The sequence below is a fragment of the Microtus ochrogaster genome, unplaced genomic scaffold (genome assembly GCF_000317375.1).
Source record: "Microtus ochrogaster isolate Prairie Vole_2 unplaced genomic scaffold, MicOch1.0 UNK43, whole genome shotgun sequence".
Taxonomy (NCBI): domain Eukaryota; kingdom Metazoa; phylum Chordata; class Mammalia; order Rodentia; family Cricetidae; genus Microtus; species Microtus ochrogaster.
Window position 1 is genome coordinate 2417495 of NW_004949141.1, and position 27599 is coordinate 2445093.

Below are 27599 nucleotides of genomic sequence, written 5' to 3' on the forward strand. Positions count from 1 at the left end.
GCTCACTCTTCCTCTAGAACTACAGGTTGAACATACTCCTGTAGTTATCTTCCTACTGCTGCAACAAAGCACCACTATCAGGGCGACTTCCAGAAGAAAGCTTCCAGTTTCAGAGTCCTGGCCATCATGGGGGGAGCAGCAGGCAGGCAGGAAGGGTGCTGGCGCAGTCGCTGCAGACTTACATCTGATCTATAATCGAGGCAGAGAGAGAGCTAACTGGGAATGGTGTGGAATTTTGAAACCTCAAAGCCCACCCCCAATGACACACCTCCTCCTGCAAGGCCACACCTCCTAATCTTTCCCAAACAGTCTCACCAATTGGGGACCAAGCATTCAAACCTATGAACCCATGGGACTATTCTCTTTCTCACCGCCACACATCCCTAACCCGGAAATAAAATAGCCTAAGCCCTCCAGATCTAAAGCTCTGAGGATCAACATGGGAACTTCACACTTGGCATCATGGGGTTGTAATTGAAATACAGTCATGCCATGTGAGTAAGTCAGGGCTCCCTAGACGAGTCTCAACTCGATGTTCATGACTCCTTTGGGGGTTGCATATCGGATATTCTTCATAGTAGATATTTACATTATGATTCCTGACAGTAGCAAAATCACAGTTATGAAGCAACAATGAAATAATTTTATAGTTGGGGTCACCCATCACGAAGAACTAGATTAAGGGGTCACAGTAACAGGAAGGTTGAGAGCCACTGCTCTTGAGGAACAGAACGGATAGAATGAATATGATAGAGTAATAAAGGGGATTTATTAGAACGGTTTACAGGCCATGGTCCAGCTGGTCCAATAATGGTGTCTACCAGCAGAGAGCCCAAGAGTCCAGGACCTGTTTAGTCCACGATGCTGATGTCTTAGCTTCTCCTTTTAAAAAATGCGCATTATTTCTGTGCCAAGAATTGTCCTCTGATCATCTAGGTTTGTGAGATTTAAGTTGCTGTTTTGCTTCACTAATAAGAAAATTTGAAATAAAATTGTTATTGTACTAAGGTCATTTGTGCCAATATGCCTTTCAAAAAAATTACAACATTCTGCAATACATTTCCTAGTCAGCCCTCCCTATACCAGGAGAGCGTCATCCAACACGGTGACCTAGTGCTGTTCTCTCTGGGCCACCAGAGCTGTTCCTACGCTAACTCCGTTGCTGTTTAAGTTACATGCACAAGGTCCTTGACGTCATGTTCTGAGTGGCCAAGCCCCCTTTTTGTCATGAAAGGTCTAGCCCGGTCCTTACTTTTGCTTTGTTATGTGCTTGAATTGCAGTGGATAAACTCACGCACAGTTGTGCTTTTAGACAGCGTGGAGAAGTTGCACGTGATTGATCGGCAGACGCAGGAGGAACTGGAGACAATGGAGATCTCAGAAGTCCAGCTGGTCTATAACAGCAGCCACTTCAAGTCCCTGGCCACTGGAGGAAATGTTAGCCAGGCTCTGGTGAGTGCCGCTCTTACCCAGCATTGCTCTGCTCACTGTGGTGGCTCTGTTGTTGTTGTTTTAAATTTCTATTTTGTTTGAAAATAGGAGTACTAAGGTTTTTCTGCCTTGGTATGTTGAAGTGGGTATGGATGTATTTGTAAGGGTTCAGGATTATGACCCCAAACAGTAATTCCTTACTTAATATCAAGGGTTAGGCTGGAGAGATAGACCAGGGATTAAGAGCACTTTCAGGGGACCTGGGTTCAATTCCCAACTCCCATTTGTCAGCCAACAGCATGTCTGTAACTCCAGTTCCAAAGGGACCTGACGCCCTCTTCTGACCACAACAGGTACTGCATGCACATGCCTGAACACCCATGACACATAAGATAAAAATAAATCTGAAAAAAAGAAACCCAAAACAAATCCAGGAATTTTAGCTTTTATACTTCAGGGAAAAAAATTGAAACAATTTTTTTGAGACAGAATTTGTAAAGTCAAAGTGTTTAGGAATTGAGCTGGTGACAATAAGTCTAGGAGATTGAAGGGGAAAATAACTGGAGACAGGTAGCCTGCAGGGCTTTGGTAGCTGTCTCAGGGTTTCTGTTGCTGTGAAGAGACTCCATGACCATGGCAATAAATTTTTATAAAGGAAAATTTTTCATTAGGGTGGCTTACAGTTTCAGAGGTTTAATCCAGTATTGTTGTGGCAGGAAGCATGGCAGTGTGCAGGCAGCTATGGTGCTGGAGAAGGAACTGAGAGTTCTATATCTTGACCCAGAGGCAACAGAAGGAGACTGTGTGCTGGGTATAACATGGGCATATAAGATCTCAAAGCCCTCTTCCACAGTGACACACTTCCTCCTACAAGGCCCGCCTCCTAATAGTGCCACTCTCTTTGGGCCAAGTGTAGGAGGAAGGCCCGCTTGTTCGTCCTGCTGCCCAGTTCCCAGCCACCCTGTTAGCTTAGCCCTGAAATAACCACACAGAAACTGTATTCATTAAATCACTGATTGGCCCATTAGCTCTAGCATCTTATTGGCTTACTTTTACATTAATTTAACCCATTTCTAGTAATCTGTGTATCACCATGTGGCAGTGGCTTACCGGCAAAGATTCAGCATGTCTGACTCTGGCAGCTCCATGGTGTCTCTCTCTCTCTGCCTCTTCCTCCCAGCATTCTGTTTAGTTTTCCCTGCCTAGCTCTGCTCCCCTATAGCTTTGCTATAGGCCCAAAGCAGTTCCTTTATTAACCAATGAAAGCAACACATAGACAGAAGGACCTCCTTACACCAGCCAAGCATTCAAACACATGAGTCACTGGGGGTCATTCCTAGTCAAATACCGTAGAAGTATTTGGGAGATATGCCAACAGGTTGTCCAGGTGTGGTAGCTTGGGACATTAGGAGACAGAGATGGCTTGGAGAGGAAGGAAGAAGACACTTTAGGAGCCAAGCAGGAGCATAGAGGAGGAGGACCCGGCTCATATTGGTATTAGCGTTACTGTAGGAAGGCAGCTATGGTAACGCCTTAAGCTACTCATGTCGGCAGTGTGTAGTTAAGCACTGTGAACTGTGATCATGTGATTTCCTAAGCCAGGAACGAGGACTGCTGTGGGAAACGTCTTATACAAAGGGTAGTAGTGGTCATCTTCAGTGGTGTCGGCAGACAGTCTGTAGGTTTGCTCCAGTCTTTCTCCTGCTTTGTGACTTCAGAGTGTGCACTATGCGTGAAGGGTGTTCCAGTCACACAACGTACAAAACAGGTCATGTAGCGAGTGCACTAAGACAGCAGCAGCCAGTGTCTCAAACGTAGGCATTGCTTGGGGTAGGGTGTCAGTTAGGGGCTGGAGAGATGGCTCAGTGGCTAAGAGCACTGGATGATCTTATAGGGCACCTGGGCTTTGAGTCCCAGGACCCACATGGTGGCCCCCAAACACAACACAACTCCAGTTCCAGAGGATCCAGTGTGCTCATCTGGCCTCCTTGGGCAATAGGCATGCACAACAGTGCACTTACGTTCATGCAGGCAAGATGTTTGCACACACAAAAGTAAATGGATCTAAGGATACTATTAGATTTTAAACTTGCACTGTTAGCCAGGATAGAGAATGGGGAATTAGACTTAATTTCCAACTTAAAATACCCCAGACAAAACCTGCCACTACTACTAATTAGGAACAAAACAGACAGTTCTCTGGACTCAGGGCGGCAGTAATGATGGCTGGCAAATCCTAGACCTAGCAGGAAACAAATGACATGAGCTTGTTAGTCCTCTGACTTTCTGGCTTTTGCCTTACGAGAGAGGAACATAGTAGACTTGGTGGACACTCACTGAGGAAACAGAGCTGAGGGTACAGGAAAAACAAGGTGGTTCGTGTCTGTGGACGGTGCTGGGACTCGCCTGGAGTGCTCCGCCTGGAGTGCTCCGATGGACAGCTGTTCAGCATGTGTATGGAAACTGCCAGAGGATAGGGGAGGAGCCCTAGAGAGGCTGAGAGGGAATTATATGCAGGGCACCCACAGATTGTACTTCTGCTGATTTAGACCAGCTGGAATGGGCACTGGCCAGGGTCCTCAGGGCCATTGCACCTCAGTAGTTGCCCTCGAAGCAGAGAACTTGCTGGACTGGTAAACACTAACAAATGCTAAAAGCCCATGAGGTGGAATCAGACGGGGTGGGAGCAACAACTCAGTGACAGGGCGTTTCCCCAGCACCTCTGAGGCCCTGGGCCCAGTACCCAGAGGCCAGGGAGCAGAACAAACAAAACACAAGAATATCAATATGGAAATTCCTGAGCACCAAAGTAAAGCTCACAGTGTGTGCCCCTCGATTAGAGATCACTCTGTATCCAAAAAGGGAAAAAAGCACAGACTGGGAAGGGGGAACCAGTCAAGACCGGCCCAGTTCTGACCTGGCTGAGGGTGAGCAGACAAGGGTGCAACCATTTTTGTCCTTTTCTATTAATTTTTAAAGTTACCATGACAATAATGGTTTCATCATGGTGTCCCGTACATAGATGCCGTTATGCTCCGTCCTCATTCCTCTCAGTTTCCACCCCTCCCCCGTCTCCAGCTGGTTTCCTAGCTTTCATGTTATAGGCTGTCCTCTGTTCTCCACCTGCCCTCTCAGAATCTCCTTTTTAGTTTTGTGACTTAGGAGCACACACACGCGCACACGAACACACACACACGCACACATTTTATATTTAGGTTCTGCGTATGAGAGAAACCACACAGTTCTGATCCCATTGAGTCTGGCTTAGCTGACTTAATGTATGATTTTCATTTGCACCCGTTTTCTGCAGATGCCATGGTTTCATTTTCCTTTATCACAACATAAAATCTCCTCGTGTCTGAACCATGCTTTCCCCACCCGTCTGTTGGAGGACACCTAGGTGGGTTGCGTTCCTGCCTCTTGTCAGCACTGTGACAGCGAGCATGGACGTGCAGGTCTCAGTGTTGTGTATGTATTAGTATAGTCATAATTCATGTCTTCATAAAGTTGAGTGAAGACAAGACACTTTAAAAAGTGCGAATCAGATTCCCAGTGGCGAGCACTCCAGTGCTGGAGATGAAGGTGGAGCTGCTGGAGGAGATTGATGACAGGGTCGGGACCGTAGAGTGAAAGACGATGACCCTGATGTGAGAGAAACCAAGGCTGGAGCTGGAGAAACCTGAGGCCAGGACTAGGGCACGCAGAACAGTGAGGACACGGTGCTGGCTTCGGCCAGAGCAGGCCAGTCATGCAGATCACCGGACATCAACGGCTTGAGCAGCTGCCCTCCTGCTCCCCAGGGAACACAGTATGCAATAGGGAGCTAGGAACTGTCCCTGTTTCAGAAGTCCGCTGTCCATCACTCTCCCCTGAGGACTGCCTTCCATAGTACCGGAAGGTGCCATCCAAACTGCTAAAGGAGGAAAGTGACCCTCCCCGCTGTGACCCCTGAATACAACAGTGGCCAGCAGGACAAGATACCCCTAAGAATACAGCTGTGGCCCTCATCTGGGTGACAACCAACAGCTGTCTGACCCAAGACCCATTCAGCGAAAGGGAATCATTCCTGGTACTGAAAATCTAGTCTCCACCTGTGGCTCGTGAAGCACACATCACAGAGGAGAGCCTGCCACTGCCACTTCCTATGCCACGTTCCACCTGTCCTGATGTCCATAGAGGTGTAACTGTCACCGGGAAGTAGCAGGTCGCGATAGTTTGCGGTGCAGTTACAAGTTAGCTTGTTTCCCTTCCTTTCACACATCTTCTGAGAAAGGAAAAGGCTCTTTACAGACGTGGGGAATGACTTCTCGAACTCCGTATCTTCAGTAACTTCCACTTGCAATCAAGCAGCAGTTTTTTTTCTTATTTATAGGTTAAAACTGTATTGACCTAAAGTGTCTCTGCATTCAGCATGGTTGAACATTTTTTAAAATGTATTATTTGTGTGTACGCACCACAGTGTGTGTGCAGATCGGAGGACAGCATCACAGTGTGTGTGGAGATCGGAGGGCAGCTCTGTGGAGTCAGGCTGCATCTTCCTCCCCTTCATGGGTGCTGGGGCTGGAACCCATGCCATCAGGGCTGTGCAGGCTTGTTACCCTGCTGAGCCTCTCACAGGCCCTGTGAGTGATGTTCTCAGTGAAATTTCTGGTATGTAATTTGACCTTGTTTCTGTGTTTGACAGGCTTTGGTTGGAGAGAAGGCTTGCTATCAATCCATCAGCAGCTATGGTGGTCAGATCTTCTATCTGGGGACAAAGGTAAGATCTTCTCATGCTGCTCTGTGTGTCATCAGGATAGCTGAGGAAGGAGGTGGCTCGGAAGGACAGTGCATTGCAAAGTGAATTCTGACCAGCGTCAGTCCAAATCCTACGATAGTTATATCGCCAAAGACTTAGTTAACATTTTCCTTTTGATTTCAGATCTAGCTGTACTTTTGTGTAGGTGCTAAGAGGACACTTATTTTCTTGCTTTGGGGATATGCTTTTATAGACTTCCTTAACGTTTGTTTAGTGTCCGTATCTAGTTTTATAGACTTCCTTAACGTTTGGTTAGTGTCCATATCTAGTTTTATAGACTTCCTTAACATTTGGTTAGTGTCCGTATCTAGTTTCTTTTTTTTTTAAATAGAATTTTTATGTCTTACATTGATCAATATATTCAATGTAAAGCGATTATCATAATAAGCGAATTCATATCCATCACCTTGTTTGGTTATCATTTGTGTGGGGGATGGGGATGCTTAAGTTCATCTTCCTTAGTCAACTTAAGGTAGTGGTATCTAGTTCCTTTTCCTGTTGCTGTGATGACAAGAGCAGTGTAAGGGAGAAAGGGCTGATTTGGCTCACAGTTCATGGTACTTATCATGGCATGGGGTCAGGGCAGCTGGAGCTTGCAGCAACTGGCCATGCTGTGTTCACAATCAGAGGGAGTGGGCAGTGACTGCACACTGCGGCTCAGTTCCTTTTCTCTTTTATATAGTCCAGGATCCTCTGGGCAAGGATCCCACATGCAGTTAGGATGGGCCTTCCCACATCAGTTAATGTAATCAAGAGAATCTCTTATCGGCCTGTTTAGAGGACCATCTCTCATGGTGACAGTTGATACTAGATACCACGGGCAGGCGGGACCTAATTATGTTATTTGTTGATAATTAAAATGGTCCTTAACGTACATCAATTTAAGATACATTGAAGTGCATTTAGGTGTTTGACTTAGAATAATTGATGTTAGGGCAGTTTATTTTTCAACATAAAATGGACAGTTCTTCATTGTTAAAATTCAAGCAGAATATCGCCAAGTTGGTGCAAGAAGTAAGCCTAGATGGTTTGTGTTTCCCTCGAGTGTTTGTTTCTTAACTCTGCAGTGCGGGTATTCGAGGACCCGCTAGTAAATTCCAGGGTGTGTTTCCATCTGAGATGGGAAATGAGATGTGCAGCTGCACCAGATGTGTCTGCGAGCGAATCTGCTAACGCTTGTCTTCATTTCCTGTTTCTAGTCTGTGTACGTGATGATGCTGAGGAGCTGGAGGGAGGTGAGTTCACAGGGGTCTCTGTGCGGCAGCTTCATGTTCCTGTTGACTTTGTAGATGATAATTTGGACCTTTTAATATCAGATGAATACATAGAAGCTGTTTTTACTATTAGGCATTGATATGCTAAAACTGATGCTGTCAGAATTGGGTTCTTCACAGCTGTGACTGCTCTGCGGTCAGAACCCAGCACTCGGAAGAATGCTTTATTCACCGCTGAGCTAGATGGGCATAGCTCTGTCTGTGTAGTGAGTCCTCATTTACAAGCGATAATCTGTTGTCTTAAGTTGTTAAAAATGAAGAAGTGTAAAAAAATAATTGAATTTGAGTTTATCCAAGATAACAATGGCTTCATCAAGAGTTTACTCCCATTTGAAATAGTCTAGAGACAGACAGGCAGGCTGTAGCAAAAATGGGAGCTCCTTCGTCAGAAAATGCTGTCCCACGAAAGCATCCTTGCGTTGGAACTGTGGTCTCAAGCTCATTTTATCATCCACGATAATCACTAGAGGCTATTATGTCTAAGGTCCATGAAGGAGGACAGAGAAAATAAAGGCCAGCCGCATCTTTTAAAGATAATATCCATTTAGAAACACCAGACAACACTTCCACTTGTTGACCAAAGTTTAGTTGCATTGCCCCCAAAATATACAAGGGAATCTTAGAAATTACGTTCAGGTGTATTGCTGTCTGTAGTGAACTCAGAGCTTGTTATTAAGTAGGGGCAGGTGCCTACTGTGCTAAGCAACCAGCCGTCTCTCTGAGGTAGTCCCATTGTTCCATTTCTGTGTGGCTCTCCTGTCATCTGTCATGCAAGCCCGCACAGTGCTCAGTGCTTTACGAAGAGCTTTGCTTCGCCAGAGTCTTTCGCTGACGTGTGTAATGCTATGCTGAAGCACTGTTCATTCTCAAGCAGCCGTTCTGTTAGGGTAGAACTGGAATTCCAATGGGCCATCGGTCCACTAAAAGGGTCCGGCTTGTCTCGTTTTCTCATTTTAGAGAATGGATCATCTCCTGAAGCAGGATTGTCTTACAGAAGCCTTGGCTCTTGCGTGGTCTTTTCATGAAGGAAAGGCAAAAGCAGTCGTGGGTAAGTAAGTAAATGCTGTGGGCTTGAAGTGTCATTGTAAAGACTCTTACTATGAGACAAACGGGGAGCCCACTGATACGGTATTAGTCTAGTGGATCTCAGAGAGTTCCATTATCTTTGGTATTAAGGCTGTTGTAATTGAATGTGTTGTTAGTGTGGTTTCTGGAGGGAAGACCAGAACCCAGGGTCCCTTCTGGAGCTGAGCACTAATTTTTGTTTCCTGTTGGACTTTGTTTCTCTGAAGGACTCTCAGGGGATGTCAGTAAGAGGAAGGCTGTCGTCGCAGATCGGGTAAGCATCTCAGCGCTGTCTTCAACAGGGCGCAGTGCAGATTTGCTTTTCATATTTGCATATATCTTTGGGGATGATCAAGCAAATGGCTGTACTCGAGGAGAGGAGTGGGCCAGGCTCTAAGTTCCACGTGTGATCTGCAGTGCTGTGTCAGGTCTTACCACTGCCCTCCCCGAGCTGGTAAATCAGCACAACGGTTGGAAGAGCAGCAAGGAGAAGGCACACTGGGGGAATCCAGACTCACGAATGGTTTGTCCGTTCTCTGCAGGGAGGATTACCGAGGCGCTCAACTCCAGGTTTTCATTTCCTGAGCAATATAATACCACCGAGGTCTGGAACATACATTTCTTAGGAAAGATTAGCAAATTAATGCTAGCCCTTCATCTGAGAGCATTAGGGAATAAAGCCACCGAAATCCCAACTGTGTTTCTAATACAATGATAAAGCATAATTCAGTCTTAACCATGCATGTTAAATGTTGAACAAATGTAGCCGTACCCTTTGATTCTGACACAAAGCTATTTTTCCTACAGATGGTAGAGATCCTGTTCCATTATGCAGATCGGGCTCTGAAAAAATGCCCAGACCAGGGGAAAATCCAGGTGATGGAGCAGCACTTTCAGGTATGCCCGCCGGCCAGCTGCAGCTGCTCTCAAGCATCCCCTCAGCCTAGCAGACCTGGCTTCCAGGTTTGGCCCTTAAGCATCCTTTAGAGATGAGAGCCTAGTTTCAGCGTTTGCAGGGAAATCGTACAAGACTAAATTCTGAAGAAGTGTTTGGTAGATGGGAAGAGACAAGTGAACTGCTGCTCGCTGCTGTGTGAAGGGACACACCTGTGACTTGACACCTTACTGTGGCTGCCATTGCTGACGGCTCCTGTTTATATTAACTAGGGTTGTTACGGAGGGAGTGGGCTGCTAAGGTTTAAATTTAGTTCCCAAACACCTGTGACTCAAGATATACACATAAAATAAAAATATCCATGTATATTCTAGTCTATAAAATATGCTAATGAAAGATGTTTAGATTATCTTAGAACTTAATGAAAATGCAAGCTGAGGAACAGCTTAAAGACTTGCATATGCATTATGTTGGTTTTCCTATTTCCAATGATCTCCAGTTATATTTGTTCTAAGTCTGTTTACAACAAATCCCTATAGTGGCAGCTCTCTGTATTTTGTGGTGTGTGTGTGTGTGTGTGTGTGTGTGTGTGTATCAAATCTAGGGCCTTTCATCTATGGGCAAATACTTCGTTATTTTTTAAAGATTTATTTATGGGTATGAATGTTTTGCCTGCATGTATGTATGTGTACAATGAGCCCATGGAAATCAGAAGAAGGTGTTGACTCAAGAGGGAACCAGAGTACAAGTGGTTGCCAGCCACCATGTGTGTTCAGGGAATTGAACTCAGGTCCTCTGTGAGAACAACCAGCGGTCTTAATCACTGAGCCACCTCTCCAGCCCCACAGGGCAAATCCTTTAGCACTGAATCACATTCCCTATCCAATCTCAAGTCTTCTTTAAGTAAATATTTGAGTATCAGGAATAGCAGATTTTCCTAAAAAGACCTAGGTGGTAAATTTTTGGCATGTTAAGTCACAAATGGTTTCTGTCAGTCGTCTCATTGAAATAACTGTGATGAGGAAACCACATAGCAAAAAAAAAAAAAGAGAGAATGGCTTAGGAAGAACAGCTTGTATGCACTGGTGTTTTATGGGCAGTTGAGATGGCTTGGTGAGTACAAGCACTTGCAGTGGAAGCCTGACAACCTGAGTTTGGTCCCTAGATCCCACAGGTTCTGACTCCAAAAAGTTCTCATCTGACATCCACTTGTAAGCCATGGCACATGCTGTGCCCCCTATATCTTGTATACATATGTACACATACAGTAATAAAAAATATGCCATGGGGTGTAGATTGAAAAGACAGTTTTAATGTTTTTTGGTTTTTTTTTGTTTTTTGTTTTTTTTTTTTTCGAGACAGGGTTTCTCTGTGGTTTTGGAGCCTGTCCTGGAACTAGCTGTTGTAGACCATGCTGGTCTCGAACTCACAGAGATCCGCCTGCCTCTGCCTCCCGAGTGCTGGGATTAAAGGCATGCGCCACCACCGCCTGGCCATTTTAATGTTTTTATAAGAACATATTTCACCAAGAGGTAGTGAGATGATATTCACTGAAAGTGTGTTTTGTTAAAAAGAATCATCCATTAGGGAAATATGGAAGAAATTAATTGAGAAGTGGGCAGAGACAGACATATGTATTCACACATAACATAGTGCTGGGGACCAAGTGTTCAACACATGAACCGGTGGGTGACATTTTGTATTCAAACTATAATAGTTTGTAAATGACAGCAACTACAGACATGGAGAGAGGTATTTACCCAAAGTTAGATGCTAGAAGACTGCCAAGACTTCAGAGGAGAGCAATACAGATCAGATTTTGTCTTCTAAAAGTACTGAAGAGTTTAACCAGCCAGCCAGCCATCCAAGCAAACAAAACAGTGATCATCGACAAAGATCCACTGAGCAAATAATGCATGAGCCAGATAGCATGCAAAGTGTATGACTTTGATTTCATTGAGGTCTCACAGTTCCATGAAGTATAGGTATCATTTGTGTCCTCTTTTTATCCAAGGAAGCTTAGAGGTTAAGTTACTTCCCAACAGAGTACTGCCACTGAGGTAGAGCCTGAACTCAGGTCTGAATCAGTCCCTGACTTCAGAGCCCGGTACTTAGCAGCCATTGTTGTGCAGTGTTCAGAGCAAACAAAAGAAAACACAAGGAGCAGGAATGAATTAAGTGTGGCTGGCTTTATGCTCAGTAGAGTGCTGATCTAGCAAGTACCAGGTCCTGGGTTTGAGCCGTAGTGTTACATAAACTGGGTGAGGTAGCCCACACCTATAAACACAGCACACAGGAGGGGGAGGCAATGATGAATCAGAAATTCAAGATCATCTTTGGCTGTGTAGCAAGTTCAGTGCAACAGGCTCCATAGGGCCATCTCAAAATTTAAAATAAAAATATAACTTAGTTTGGGTTTTTATTGCTGTGGAAAGAGACCATGACCACAGCAACTCTTACAAAGAAAACATTTAATTGAGGGGCTCGCTTACTGTTTCAGAGGTTCAGTCCATTGTCATCATGACGGAGCATGGCAGTGTGTAGGCAGATGTGGTGCTGGAGCTGTGAGTGCTACATCTTGTAGGCAGCAGGAAGGTGACTGAAAGTCACACCGGGGAAGCTTGAGCAAGGGAGACCTCAGAGCCCGCCCCCACGGCAACAAGACCCTGCCTTCTAATAGTGTCACTTCCTTTGGGGGCCATTTTCTTTCAAACCAGCACAAAATAATTCTAGTAGACATCTAATCTTCTGGTTTTTAAACAGCTAATGGACATCGTATGACAGACTCTTACCACATCACAAAGCCTTTGTCTTAATCTATTTAGTGTTATGAAAAAAATCTAAAGCTAGTTACTTTATAAAGGCAAATAGATTCATTCAGCTTACCTTTTTTTTTCTTTTGCAGTTTGAGCACATAGCACTGGTATCTGATTGACTTTAGGGAGGGCTTTGTGGTAAATGGCGTTGTAAGTGGTAGGGTGTGTGTGATTGATTGTTGAGCTGTGCTCTTAGAACAGTGCTCCAAAGATTCTGGACTCATTTAAGCAAATTGCTCTCGTGGGCTCCTGTGAGGAAAAAAATTCTTTCTCTTAGAGACCTAATTAAGTTCGCACCAGGCTGTATCTCCTAACGGTTCGACCATCGTTCAGCAGGCCTCCACCAGGGTCCAGGCTTGAGCAAGCACTTTGCAGACCGCATTAAAGCAGTGAATGCATCGTTAATGCACATGAGCCATGAGATTCTGGGCAGAACTGTCCAGGGCAGGTGTGGTTGCTGCTCACCCTTGTAGCCGGCATTGGGGCACAGAGAGGCGAGGTGAGCCATTCAGATCCCAGAGCTAGGAAACAGTGAAGTCAGCACTCGAGTGTAAACATTTGGACTTCGAGATTTACATCTGGAGCGCTTCATTGCACAGTTGAACAAGACAGTTCTCATGAGCACAGAACATAGTTGGAAAAGTCCAGATGTCATGTGTTAGAGAAGCTAGACCTGGAGCCCAGCGCTTGTGACAGGTATACCACCGGGAGCCCAGCATGTGTGACATGTACAACTACAATGTAATTGCTCACATCTTAAGACCCAGTATTAGAACCCCAGGTATTCTAGCTCACAGGAACACTCTGGAGTCACGATTAATCATCTGTGAATAGCTTTGGATCAGTGTGGATGCTTAAACACCCGTACACAAAGGAGATAGTTTGACCTGCTATTAATTCTCTCTTTTGTATATAAGTTTTTTTTTCTGTACCACCATTTTATTGCCCGGGTGAAACTGGGAGTTTTCAGTGAATATCTTACCATAGCACTTGGTATCCAGCATCTGATCTCCTCGTTTCCTCTGAAAGAGCATTGATCCTCAGTTGCCCAGCTACAGACTTCAGAGTCCAAAACCAGACACCAGACAGCTTTGTGTAGATCCTATGCTCCTTTTCTACCAGTTTGTTGTCACTCCCGTAAATAATCTCCACATGTATGTATAAGTGTATGTAGTGTACACATGTGTACATACTTCATATCCCGTGTTTATTAGTAGTGTAGGTAAAGATTTAGTGATGAGCCTGTCAGAGATGGCACCAAGAATCAATACTGAAAGTGACCTAGATTCCGAAGATCTAGCTAGATAGGCATTTAAAACTATTTTTTTTTTAAAATTAATATATATTCACCCCAGTACCCTCCTAATCACCCTGCCCCTCCTGTTGAGTTTCTTCTCCTAGCCAGTTCTCACTCTGTTTTCATGTGCCCCACAGAGTAAGGGTTGCTCTCATCTGCATAGGTGGGGGGTCAGTTACTGGAGGGAGTGCTCCCCCTCCCTTAGCAACATAAACTGCTGATAGCCCTCAGCAATGTGTGTGTCCTCGTCTGTGAAGAAGTTCAGAAGGGTTCAGTCTGTTCAGTCCTCGGTAGGGCCCATGACCTCCTGAGCCGTGGGCTCCTGGCCAGGTTTACAGCATCAGAAGTGACTTTCCTCCTCCGAGCAAGCCTGGCATCTAACGAGAAAGCAACTGGGTAATCCCTTCCAGTCACAGCACACAGGGTGCACACCGATAAGACCAAACACTCTTTTCTGTCTTCTGGCTCCCAAGTTCTTCCTGTCTCTTCTTCATGGTGCCCACTGAGCCTTGAAGGTGATGATGGAGATGCCTCACCTCGGGCTGGGCACTCACTTGCTCTCAGCATTGGCCAGTTAGGAGTCTCTGTTAACTACGGTCTGCTGCATGGGCAAGCTTCTCTGCCATGGCTGAGGTGAGACAGCACGTGTAAGAGGACCACTGCGCATGTATGGATGACCTTTGGACTTGTCTGCAGCACACAGCGTCCCAGAGGACAGAGTGGGGCGAGATCAGGAGAAGGCGTGGAATGTGGTGAAAGATTTCATGTAACTCTTGAGTTGCAAGAGCCTGACTGAGCCCCAAGGATATTCAGTTCAAGGCTATCCCTTATTGCTTCGTGATTTTTGAGGCCAGTCTGGTGTCTAGAAGATGAGAGGGGGAAAAGTAGGAGCTCGCACATTTTAGTGTGAGATGAAGCCCTGCTGGTGAAATAGGTCTTGGATGAATGCCTTTCTATTGTTAGATGTATTCAAATAAAGGGAGGATGACTTCTGACTAGGAGGGACATTGTCTTTTTTAATTTTTATTTCATATTATATTTTCATACATGTACCTGTATGTATTATGTTTTGATTCTGTTCACCCTACTGCCGTATCTTGTCTCCTCTTTCTTCTGCTCATCCCTTCTTTCTCCCCATCCCCTTCTACTTGCATGCCTTGTCTCTTGTCTTTTCTTTCTCTAACTTTAGATCTTTGAAGAGGAGTAGAGCCTGTAAACCCCTCCCAGCATCAGAGAGTAAACTGCCATAAACCTGCAGGAAAAGGACGACCCTCTCCTATGCTTGGACAGAATGTCGACGGGCCAATCTTGTGTAAGTCTTGTGTAGGTAGTAGCAGCCGTGGAGAGCTCACGAGAACAGTGGCCATGCCATGCTTAGAAGACAATGGCCCATGACACCCCTGCTTTCCTCTGGCCCTCACATTCTTCCTGAGCCTCTTCTGTGATGAGCTTGGGAGCAGGTGGTGTAGATACTCCATTCAGGACTGAGTGTTTGACATCACTTAGGTAAACTAAGAGTATCTGCAGTAACCACCACCTATCTCTTACCAGGCCCAAGAGCATCAGGAGCTTTGGCATCAGTGTGACTGTGTAGAAGGAAGTTGACAGGTGGCACACCATGCCCAGTTAGCCGAACAGCAGAAGTGACTTCCTCACTAGGAGCAGACTCCTGCCCGGGTTTACTGTACCAGATATGAAGTCCCTCTTGTAGAGCAGGCCTCAACTCCGCTAGAAAAAAGCTGCTTTTCCCCGTAACCGCACCAGTGGGCACACCGTGACTGGCTGGCCCTAGTGTAACTGACCAGCTGAGTGAGACCGTTGATGACAGTTCTCCCCAGCAGCCTGCATAGCACGTTCTAGCACCATGAAATGCCAACAAGGAGGGAGCTTCCAGCTCACTTTCAGCTTTGTTTCTTCATGTCCTGGACCAAAGCACCTGGGAGTCTTGTACAGTAAGGTCTTCCTTCTAGTTCCCAAGGGCAATCGACAGCAGTAGCCATAGTCTCTGTTGTTTTGGGGGACCCACCAGGCCTTTCTGGCCAATGACCCATAAGAGGAAGCTTGCCCCTAGCATTGAGATTCTTCATTCCTTCCTTCCTTGCTTCCTGTCTGTGACTGTGTCGTCTATGTCTGTCTGCTTCTGCTTTGTCTTCTGCGTGTGCACATGTGTGAGTGTGTGCATGTGGAAGCTAGAGACGGATACTGGGGTCCTCCTCAGTTGCTCTCCACCTTAGTGGAGAGGAGACAGAGCCTCTCGCTGAGCCTGGAGGAGACCGACTGGGTAGCAGTCCCCAGGGTTTCTCATGTCATCTCTCTGGTGTGCTGGGTTACACATACGTTGCCCTGCCCAGCTTTTACGTGGGTGCTGGGCATTGGACTCAGTTCTCATGCTTGCATGGCAAACATTTTGCCAGTTTAGCCATCTCTCCAGACCCCTGGCATTTTCATATGATAGCTTTATGTTCTGAGACTGGCCTTCCCCCTCTATTCACGGGACTCAGTCTTTTAAAAAGACTTCCAATCCTGGGTGATCATATGAGTTAGTGTCTAGTCTAGGTTTGCTGTACTTTAGTCTTTAATCCCATTGCTTAGCAATATGAGGCAGAAAAATCATAGGTGCCAGGCCAGCCTGCGTTACTGAGTGAGACCTTGCCTCAAGAAAAACAAATTTTAAAAATAAAGCTATTATTGAAAACAGAAAAACTAACCCGAGTTAAAATGTCAGTAGTGCTAATTGTGTTCTGCCAGCAGGTGGCGCTTCATGCCTGCTGTCAGCAACCTCACTTTTCTTTCAGAGTCAGTATACAATGTTCAGGTTTCTACCTTCCTCTACCTGCCACTGGAATTTTGAAGGGGTTCTATTGAACCTGCAGACACTTTTAGTATTGTAATATAGCCATCTCCATAATATTAATCCTGCCAACTCTCGAGCATGGCAGACTTCTTCAGTGCCTGGTGTCTCGTTCAGTTACATTGTGCAGGCGCTTACCTCTGTGGCTGTGTTTCTTCCTCTCTTCTTCAATGGTAGATGAAGCAATTTTATTATTCTTTATTATTTTATTATCTTTCTCAGCAAATTTGTTATTGGTATGAGTAAAAACCGGTCTTGTGCTTTGATTTTGTCTCCTGAAACTTTGTTGAAAATATCATCTGATCTAGCAGTTTTCTGATGGAGTTCATGAGATCCTTCAGGTACATCCAAACAGGGACAGTCTGACTTTTCCCTTTCACATGTTTGTTCATCAGGGAGATTGTCTGTTGTGTTTTGTTGTGTTTGTGTGTATGACCTGTATGTTCTTGTCTTGTTTTGCTGTTGGAAATACCTGCTTCTTAGGATGATGTTTTTCTTAGAATACCATTGGTTAATAAAGAAGCTACTTTGGGCCTATTGCAGCACAGAATAGGGCAAGGTGGGAATTCCAAGTAGATAGAGGAGGAGAGAGTGGGCGGAGTCAGGGAGACCCCATGTAGCTGCCTGAGGAGAAAGACGCTTGCGAGGCAGTACTGGTAAACCACGAACCTCATGATAAAATATAAAATAATAGAATTGGATTAATTTAAGATGTAAGAGCTGGCCGGGCGGTGGTGGCGCACGCCTTTAATCCCAGCACTTGGGAGGCAGAGGCAGGCGGATCTCTGTGAGTTCGAGACCAGCCTGGTCTACAAGAGCTAGTTCCAGGACAGGCTCCAAAGCCACAGAGAAACCTTGTCTCGAAAAACAAAACAAAACAAAAAAAAGATGTAAGAGCTAGCTAGAAATATGCTTAAGCTATTGACCAAACAGTATTGCAATTAATATAGTTTCTGTGTGATTATTTTGGGTCTGGGTAGCCAGGAAATGAATGAGCAGTCTCCACCTACAATTGTTGATGTAGATTTTGCTATGTCCTAAGGTTTTGTTGGTGGTTCTGTTTGGGTGAACCAATGGCAGTTTTTTCCTTCTCATTGGTTTGCTGGTTAATTGATTCCAGCCTTGTTGTGCTCTGTTATCTGTTTTCTTGTGAAATACACTCTCTCCTGGGTCCTTGTGGGCAGAATAATCTTCTTCTGCATAGAGTATCCCTTAAGAATTTTCTACAGTATTGGCTCTGTTATCATGAACTGCCTCAGTTTGTTCTGGAAACACTCATTTCTCCATCGGTTTTAAGAGAGAGCTTGGCTTTATGGAATGAACTTGGTTGGCAGTTACTTTTCAGTGCTTAGAATCGACAGGATCCATGTTTTCCTGGCTTTCCGTGTCGGTGACAGATCTGATAGTGTTGCTGCCTTTGTGTGTGGTTGGAAGTTTTTCGTTTATAACTTTTAGTATTATTTCGCAGCTTTGCATTTTTGACATTTTGCTATGACATGCCATGACTAGGTTCTTTTGTGGTCACATCTTAATGTCTTTGGGTTTGGATGTTTTCCCCTAGGTCTGGGAAGTCTTTACTACTTTTTCACGATGTGTTTGTATATGCCTTAAGACTTCATCTCATTGCCTTATGCCTCAGTGGGTCTTGAACATTTTGCAGAGTTCCTGGAAGCCTGGGTTGTGATTATTAGTTGCCTTTTCTTTTTATACATCTCTATGTGTTGTTGTCTTGACGTTGTCCCCATACCTGGAATTCATTTTGGGCTTGATCATGTCTCTGGTGATATTTTCTGCTGTTTAGTTCAGTTTGGTTTTGTTGGTTTTGAGACATGATCTCACTATGTAGTTCTGGCTGTCCTGAAACTTGCTCTATGAACCAGGATGGCTTGAATTCATAGAGTTCCATCTGCCTCTGCCTCCTGAGTGCTAGGGTTAAAGGTGTGTACCACCACCTTGAGTTTTTTAACAGTAAATTTTAATTTTTTACTGTTTTATACATATAATTTATTTTGATGATACTTACCCCATCCCTCTCCTGTCTCCTTCTGCAACCCCGTTTCTTCCTACTATACCCTTGCTTGTTTGATTTTGAATAGCCCACTGAGTTTGATCAGGGCTGTTTGCACAGGCCTGGGTGTAGGGCATTTATTGGATTGTGGGGATGTACTACAGCCCACAGCCATAAGCTGCCAACAGGGCCTGGGATAGGGGTGAGACCTAATAGTCCTCCCCATCCATACAGAAATGTTCCAATCTGTATATAAAGCTTTTAATGCAGGTTCTTCTGTGTGTTTTATTCTTTGATTTCCCAAATTTCTGTTTGGTTCTTTTTAAGCATCTCAGTTTTCCTGATGAAATTTCATTGTTTCAAATTTTATCTTCAAAATTTCTTCCTTATTTTTTTTTTAATATTTTATGTGCATGGGTGTTTTGCCTGCATGGATGTCTGTGTACCACGTGCACGAAGTACCCAAACAAGCCAAAAGAGGGTGTCAGATTCCTTAGAGCTGGGGTTACAGATGATTTTGAGCCACCATGTGGGTGCTTAGACTTGGACCCAGGTCGTCCGCAAGAGCAGCCAGTGCTCTCAGCAGCAAAGCCATCTCTCCAGTCTCCTTACTCATGCTTTCATTTATATTGCTATCATTCTTGTCTTGATTCTAAATTAATTTTATAACTTACTTTCTTAGTATGAATTGATTCTGTTTTATTCATCTGCTTAGTAGCCTCCTATTTTTAGCTTTTCAGTCATCTCATTATCTCTTAGTTCTGCGAAGTTGTCAGCCTATGGATGTGCCCCATTTATTTGTTTGTTTGTATATTTATTTATTTTTGTGTGTGTTCTTTTTTGAGTATCTGTTGGATATATGTATCTTCTGATTTACAATTTCTCTCTTTTCCTATTGTCTTTTTTTTTTTTTTAAACATAAGTCATCCTGGTGAATTGTCCTCTTGGATTTATGTTCGGGGAAAATCCAGGTGCAATAACACATGCACTGGCTCGGTTGCAGTGTTATTGCAGGAGAACACACTTGTCACTTGTGTACCCTATGAAGTTCAAGACAGCAGCATTAGGGTACTGGTTGGGGAGAATGCAGTTCTTTTAGGATAAGGTACCAGTGTTCATGTAATAGTGTAAGGAAGGAGTGGGAAAGTGTGATGAGAAGGAGGCTAGAGAACACTGTACTTAGGAGCATTTTCAAGGTCTGTGAGATCAGCATTCTAGAGCTGTGCCTTCAAATTGCTGATCTCTGGGTTTTCTATTGAGAGGTCATTTCATTAAGGATGTAGCAAACATTGTTACCTCTGGCATTGACTGTCACTGGGTAAATCAGGGTTAGCCTGAGGAGTTTGTGCTCTCCCAGATGGCAGGTTTACTTCCTGGCCTTTTATTTTTAGAACCACTGCATCTCCAAGTGTCATTTCGGGCCATTTCCCTCTTGTGTGTGGTGTGCTCTTTCAGGATGGAGATGCAAGTGTTTTTATTTCAGGAAACATTATTGAATTCCCTGTTGAGCTACTGGCTGCGTCCCAGCGCTTTCGCTTTCTTTCTTATTTGGGATTCCGGTCACGCACACACTGGTACTCCTTCTTTTTACTTTCTGCTTCCTCTTGCTCTCTTCCCCCTCTTCCTGCCTCTCTTATGTCCTCTATCCCAAACACTGCAGCTGTCTCTCTCCGACACTAGGAAGACAAAGTCCTCAGTTGCCACACCAGCGACTTCCCAGCCGTGGAATCATGCATGGGGTGTCTTAGTAATTCCCAGTGCTGATAGACAGAAGTGTGTGCCCCCCTTTTGTTTTAAAGTCTGCATTGGTGGAGTAGAACTGATGAGGGAAGGAAAATGCATCAATGTTACTTTCTAAAAACACTTTAAATGGAGTTCTCCTTTTCTTCTTTGCCTCTAGTAGTTTTTAAAATAGATTCCAGAAACTGGAAAGTCTTAGGGTTTCACTGCAGGCATTGGCAGCCCCCAGTGGCACTCATTCTTGGCACATTATCTCATGAGGTGTTCAGATGTTTTATTTTCAGCACATCTTTAAGGGGGGCTTTATGGGCATTGCTTACTCTTTCTTGGGGGAGCTTGGGAACCCAGTTCTTTCATGTGGCCTACACGTACCTTTTCCCAAAGCCACTACACTAATTTCTCGGCCTGGGCATTCCCATTCTAAGGAGGGAGTGACAGTCTGTTACCAGAGTCTTAGTGACAGTCTCAGAGTACAGTTTATCCCACCTGGCGATAACTCAGTGGCTAAGAGCACTGCCTGCTCTTCCAAAGGTCCTGAGTTCAATTCCCAGCAGCCACATGGTGGCTCACAGCCATCTGTGATGAGATCTGGTGCCCTCTTGAGGAAGAGACCTGGTCAGTCATGCTCATCAACTTAGACTGTGAAACCCAACTGGACAAGTTCAACAGAACCGCCATACATGGGCTGCCATGCCTGCTGCAGCATTGCCAGGGCATAGATTTCATCATTTCAACCTTGAGGCACACCTCCCTGCTCATCTCCCTGGGCCAGGAGCTAGGTTTTCAACTTCAAATTTCCTTCTATTGAGGATGCAGGGTAGTTAAGAATCCAGTTTTAGGTTCCTCTGCTCACTCTAAGCTTCTTCATGGCATTGGAACACAGGCTCCTTTGTGACCGGCAGACCTACAGTGCCACCTGGTTGACTTCTGGTGCCTCGCTTTGCTTCTCAGTCCTCTGTCGAAAGCTACTGAGTGCCAGTCTCAGCACTCCCTCAGGGTTCAGAACAGGACTTCTACCACAAGCGAAGACTGGCTTGGGAACGGGATCTGAGGGGTAGAACTAGCTGACCGACTTAGGCATGTTTACCTGCATGCTTCTGTATTCCTTGGGGGAGATGAGCATAAGGTCATAGGGCACAAGGGCATAGGGCACAAGGGCATAGGGCACAAGGGCATAGGGCATAAGGCCTTAGACATAAGGGCAGAGCATAAGGGTAAAGGCTTCAGGCATAGGACATCAGGGTAAAAAAGGGATTAGGGCAAAGCATGAAGCACAAGGGTAAAAAGAAGGAGGTGATCTGTCTCCACAAAGCTTTCAGGTTACATAGGCACACAGACAAGTTAACAATCCCATAGGCGGCAACAAAGTAGTATCAAGTGTGCATTTTCACAGACCTGGCAAGGAGGTGCTTCAAGGTTCAGAGCGGGCGTGGCTGTGAAGTTCCCCTGTGGCGGGAACACAGCTACAGTGGTAGCTACACTTAACCTGTGGGCTTGACTTGCATTAGCATCCAGCTGGTTAAGTTAAAAGGAATCTCTTCTGGGGACCTTGCTCCAGCAGGGTGTCCAGGTGAGAATTTTTCTCTATGAAGCTAGTTTTAGCTTTTTCCTGTATAAACAGTTAATTTCCTGGGTTATGATCCTGTGTTAGTTAAAAGCAAGGTAAAGGGTAAAGACAGAATATTAGTAGCCTGTTAAGGCAGAGCAGAAGACCAGTAGATTACACCTTATTACCTCTGTACGAGGCTCCTTTTTTATCAGCGACTGCTCTCAATAAAGAAAGTGTGTGTGGGACCACTTTTGTGTAGATTTTGTGTAGCCTTGCTCTCTGGCTACAAGAGCAAGGACTTGACTGAATCCTTTTTACACCATGGCTTCATGGTGTGGGGGAGATATCCAGTTACCCTACAGGAAAAGTCAGGTTGGGACACTATAGAAGGGAGAAGTGCCATGATTTCACAGGATTTCTACATAATGGACAGTGACTTATCCAAAGGACAGGTGCGTCCGCAACGCTGCACAAAAGGGTTCTCTAGGTGGAGTGTGCGTCTTCACTTACTGTGGATTAGTCCAGTACATCTGTCAGCTGCACATTGACTGTATAACCCTCGTGGGCTCCCAAGCCCATCCACTTCAGACCCCGTTTGTCTTTTCTTTTGTGAGATTCCGGCTGTGTATTTTACTTATTTATGTAATTTTAAAAGATGTATTATGACTTTTAATTATGTGTATTACACACACCCAGACACAAATACATGGATGTGTGTGTCTATGAGTGAGTGTAGGTGCACATGGAAGTGGAAGGGTTGGATCCTTTGGAACTATTACAGGAAGTTTTCAGGCCAGCTAATGTGTGTGCTGGGGCCCAACTTGGGTCCTTAACTGCTGAGAGATTTCTAACCCTTATCAGTGTATTTCAAATGCTATCTTTAGATCCCTTCCCACCCCCAGCATCCCTAAGTAGTCCCACCCAGTTACCTAGCCTGCAGTATTCTCTTGCAGAACATTGAGATCCTGTGAGCTCTAATGCTTAGTGACTCTGAGAGATTAATTCCTGGTTTTAAACCTCATGTATTTATTTATTCCGTGTGAGTGTATATGTGGGCATTTAGATACTGTGGCACAAGTCTGGACATCAGATGACAACCTGAAGGAGTCAGGCCCCTCATTCCACCATGTGGGTTTGAGCCAGGACATTAGGCTGGGTGACAAGTGCTTTTAATGACGAGTCATCTGACCAGCCTACAGGTCCTGTTTGCGAAGAGTCTAAATAGAGTTATAAATCTGGTCCTGAGAAATATTGATAGGAAAAGGAGATGGCATAAGGACAGCCCTGTGATCACGTCAGGATTTCAGATCTTCCCTCTGGCAAGAAGGCTTTCCCGCTGTGACCTGTGTCCAGTGTGGACTGTGTTCTGTGCGGTCTGCTAGCTCTGATGGGACTGCTTTTCTGCCTGGTCTAGGTCTCTTGGATGTAGGTGTCCTGTACTGAGGATGAGAGATGACAGCAAGCCCAGACTGTTAGTTTCCAGCCCTAATGAGCTGCTATTTGAAAAATGCCACAATTATGAGTCGCCACTCACTTTATATGAGGCCATACATGATGAACTCTGAAATATAAAACTGAGAAGTTAAACCAACTATAAAGTTAGTTTAGAATGTAAGCAAAAACATAGGTAAATTTAAGTCACTTGAAGCACCATCAACACTAAATATATTTCCAATTTGATGTCTGTTATTTATTTTAATGTCATTGTAAACTCTATAAGCTTGTACTTAATAATGCTATAAATAGAAAATTTTACCATTTTCTCATGTTTATATTGAATTTAATTCACATTCTTATTGCTTTCCCCTCTTGCCCACTGCTGCCCTCTCCTTCTGTTACATAACTACAGTAAATACCCCAAAATGTATTTAAACATTTATTTGGGCAGGGGGCTGGAGATGACTCAGTAGTTAAAGGGCACTGGCTGCTCTTACCTGGGTTTGATTCCCCTAACCCACATGGCAGTTCACATGTGTCTGTAACTTCAGTGGAACCAATGCCTTCTTCTGGCCTCTGTGGGCTGCATGCCTGTTGTGAACAGATATACACACAGGCAAAACATCCATGAGTATAAAACAAAAATAAAGTCTTAGAAAAAACAAACCTCCTACCCTCAAATTGTGGGTGCAGGTTTGCTTGTGGACAGCCGGTCCAAAGTTGTATCATCCCAGGAGTCTCCCAGCACCTAACGCCGACCTTTGCTTCCCCAGTGGTTGTGGGTCGGGGAGCTGATGCCGTTTTATGTTATCTTCCAGGACACAGTGCCCGTCATAGTGGACTACTGCCTTCTGCTTCAACGAAAGTGAGTACCCATTGCCCCGTCAGCTTGAGTCTTTCCCGACCCAGGTAGTGTCTTGCTTAGGAATTCTATAGATTTAACTAGAATTTTTCTTAATTTGCACAACTTCATTCTCGCAGACCCTTCATACGATGAGCTTTTCCCAAACAGAAGCTTGTGGTTTATCATCTGTGCTCGTGTGCGACCGAAACAGAGGGGAAGGCATCACATGGGGTGATGCAACTCTTTTTAAATTTTTTTAAAAACAATCTTTTCCTCATTTTACATAGCTAACCTGGTTCTCTTTCCCACTCTGTCCCCCACTTTGCCCCCACCCCAGCCCCCGATCCACTTTTCAGAGAGGGTAAGGCTTCCCAAGGGGAGTCAACAAAGTCTGACACTTCACTTTGAGGCAGAATCGAGGCCCTCCCCCCTTATCTAGGCTGAGCAAGGGATCCCTCCAAAGAGAATGGGCTCCTAGATGCCAGTTCAAACTCTAGGGATAAATCCTGGCCCTATTGCCAGTACCCCTGTAGACTGCCCAAGCTGTCTAACTGTTGCCCACACTCAGTGGGCCTAGTTTGCTCCTATGCAGGTTCTCCTGCTATCTGTCCAGGATCAGTGAGCTCCCACAAGTCGGCGGTCTCGGTGGGTATCCCCATCATGGTCTTGCCCCCTTTGCTCATATTATCGCTCCTCCCTCTCTTGGACTGGAAGCTCGGCCCAGCGCTTAGCTGTGGATCTCTGCAGGGTGATACAACCCTTACGGGCTGTCACTCACCGCAGTATTTCATGTCTTTCAAAAGAGGCTAGGTTCATTTTGCTAATTTACTTTTTTTTTCAGAGCCTTTTTATTTAACAACAAAGTCAGAGTAAAACTCTGGATTAGATTTTTTTTTTTAGGTTTAAGAATTAACTTTATTAATTTCCACCATGAGCCAGTTCATAGTCTTCAACACTCATTGTAATGGCCACGCTAGGTCCTAGGTCCTTCAAATCAGTGTCTCTAACTGTAGCACCTTGTGAAGGTGTACGGCAATGGGCTGACCGTTGCTCTTCTGTTTTATAGACGATGCTCCACGGTAGCAAGTGACTAAGAGACTTGTCCTTTTCACACAGGCACTGTTGGGGCAGAGGTGGGGTTCTCAGCAGAGGGGTCTAGCTCCTGTGCTCTTTGTCTTAGCCGGTAGCTAAGACCACTTTCTAAGGCTAAAGGTCATGTGTGAGTATATAATTCATGCACAGCTATAACCCTACCAGCATTCATGTGACTTACGAATATACACGTCTGTTGGGAACCAGATTCCTGTGAAAGTGAAGGCTATTTAGGGACAGTCGTTTGCTGTGTCTGATTTTGACTGAGTTGTAGGGAACCCTAGCTCCTGTGCCCTCATGGCTTAAATTGATCCCAGCTGACGTTAGTGACACGTACTGTGCCCACAGCAGATATTGTCGACAGTGTTGTATTGTACATTTTCCTCTTTATAAGTCAGTGCCGAGTGAGAAGTTTCTTCAGGTGTGAAGACCTGAGGAGTCTCAGCCCCGTGACGCTCTTTGGGCCCTCTATGTCCTCCTTTCCTGACTTAGTGTTATTTTTACCCCATTTTCACACTCAGTTTCTTGCTAGCTATGTTTTTAATTTTTAAAATAAACTTAGTAGTTTTAGGTTTATATATTTTGATTCCTTTAACTCTCATACTTCAGAGAGGCAATGCTAGCCTCATTTCTGGAGCAGGAAGCGTAGGTAAAGAGGCTTCCTAATGGTGTTAGATACTGCGGTCGGCCCGACTTTTCACATTGAGAGAGTTCTGATCATAGAAGGACATGCGTCCCATATAAATAAGCGTGGCCTGGTGCACAGTGGCTCTTTAATACTTGACGATTGAATGACAGAGGTGACTTGTGCTCACTGTCTGGAATTCTGAGTGCTCTCATAGCGACATGAAGTTAAAATGACCCCAACAGTTGTAAAATGAAAGACAAGATGGGGTAAAAAGTTTGCCAGAAACATTTCATGTTATTCCTAAAAATGTTTTGTAGATAAACATTTCTTATATGTATGATTTGAAAAGAAAATATTCTCCAATCTGTCAGCTAGCCTGAGATCAGGGATTTCCCATTAAACCAGAACACGTTAAGAGAAGCCAGAACTCTTCCCCTTCTCACTTTAGAATCCCATTATTACCCCTGGTTTCCACCAACCCCTCTCCAGCAGCCTTCTTTCTGATACCTCAGCATGTTTTCCTCTGGGCTTTGCCAGGGTAAATACAGTGTTTGTCACTGGGAGTCTCACAGAGGAATACCCGAGTCATGGTGTAATCTGGTATGCAGAGGAATGTCTGGTCCTTTCGCAGCCCTCCCTCCGTCCTCCTTGGCTCACGTGCACAGGTCCTCGTTGTCTGGTCTGATAGAAATGCTAGTTTCCCGAGTCTCAAAACTAGACTCTCTCCGTCCAGCTTTTGCTGGGTGAGGGTCCCACGTGTCCTTGTTTTCTTTTGCTCCTGGTCTGGTCCTGGCCTGCTTTTTAAGGTCCAGCAACCACAGGAGGGCCAGGGCAGCATCACCGCTGTGGCTCAAAGGCCTGAGGCTGAGCTGTTCTAGATTTAGCTTCTTCCCATATGGCTTTCTTTTCAGTTGGACTACGATCCTGTCTAGTCCCGGGCTTAGGGGAAAGATAGAATAAGCTGTTTGATCAGCATTGATTCTTTATTCCTAAGCCATCTATCTGGTCGGTTCCTTCCGTTTCAAACATGGTAATTGAGTATTAGAGGTGAATATGTAGTGTTAAATCTGTACTAAATCTAGAGGTTTTGTAACATTTCAGAGATGCCACAGATAATCAAGTCACAGTGGTAGGTAGTTTAGGCTTGCTAGAGCAGAGGGAGGGTGTGTCACTTCCCATCTCTGTAAACTGGTATTCTCTGAGAAGGACCCATGCCATTGAGATCCCCCCTAGGAGCAAATTGTGTACAATGCAAGTATCATTTTATTAGACTTAATGTCAGTTTTATCGCCCATGTGAAGTAATCATAATTGTAAAAATCGTGTAAAGATGGGTGCAGTATTGGATTATATTTCAGTAAAGTGTAATGAAGCTGGCCACACTAGGCTTTCATAATTGTGGGTAGGATCCAAAGGAATTAAGCTCAATGACTTGATTGTATGGGAGCCGAGCCGGCAGTACTTCAGGAAACCCAGTGGACACACAGTATTCCTTGGATATCCGCTCTGGCTCGGTGTACTTAGTGTAGATAAGCGGCAAGTCTGTTTCTTTGACGATGCCCACTTCTCTTTCCTCTCAGAATTTGCAGGTATTATCAAATAAGTTCTTCATGTTAAAAAAAAAAGTTATAAAACTGGTGATGTGTAAGATGAGTTTAACTATTTTTTTCCGTTGCAACAAAAAAAAGCTCTCTAAAGCATATCCGTTAATGTGAGTGTTAGTAAAAGTGACGCCACTAGAACCTTATCTGTTATTCATAATGGACTCTGTTATAGGAGGTGAAGCTGAAAATAGCACAAAGCAGGCTGACGTTTAGCCCTGCAGGAAATACGTCAGCACCCCAGAGAATAAAGACGAAGTGTAGAGACGTGTGT

The 27599-nt window shown here is 44.8% G+C and overlaps 1 protein-coding gene across 2 annotated transcripts in view; it reads left to right on the forward strand.

The window, feature by feature from the left end:
• The window catches only part of Vps8 (VPS8, CORVET complex subunit), a 219565-nt gene that overhangs the window by 54544 nt on the left and 137422 nt on the right, over positions 1–27599 (forward strand). For both annotated transcript variants that reach the window (XM_005368975.3, XM_013354407.2), the window contains 7 exons: positions 1282–1452; positions 6116–6190; positions 7429–7464; positions 8461–8551; positions 8796–8842; positions 9376–9465; positions 23980–24026. In XM_005368975.3, coding sequence (XP_005369032.1) covers positions 1282–1452; positions 6116–6190; positions 7429–7464; positions 8461–8551; positions 8796–8842; positions 9376–9465; positions 23980–24026 — 557 coding nt within the window. The remainder of the gene's footprint in view (positions 1–1281; positions 1453–6115; positions 6191–7428; positions 7465–8460; positions 8552–8795; positions 8843–9375; positions 9466–23979; positions 24027–27599) is intronic.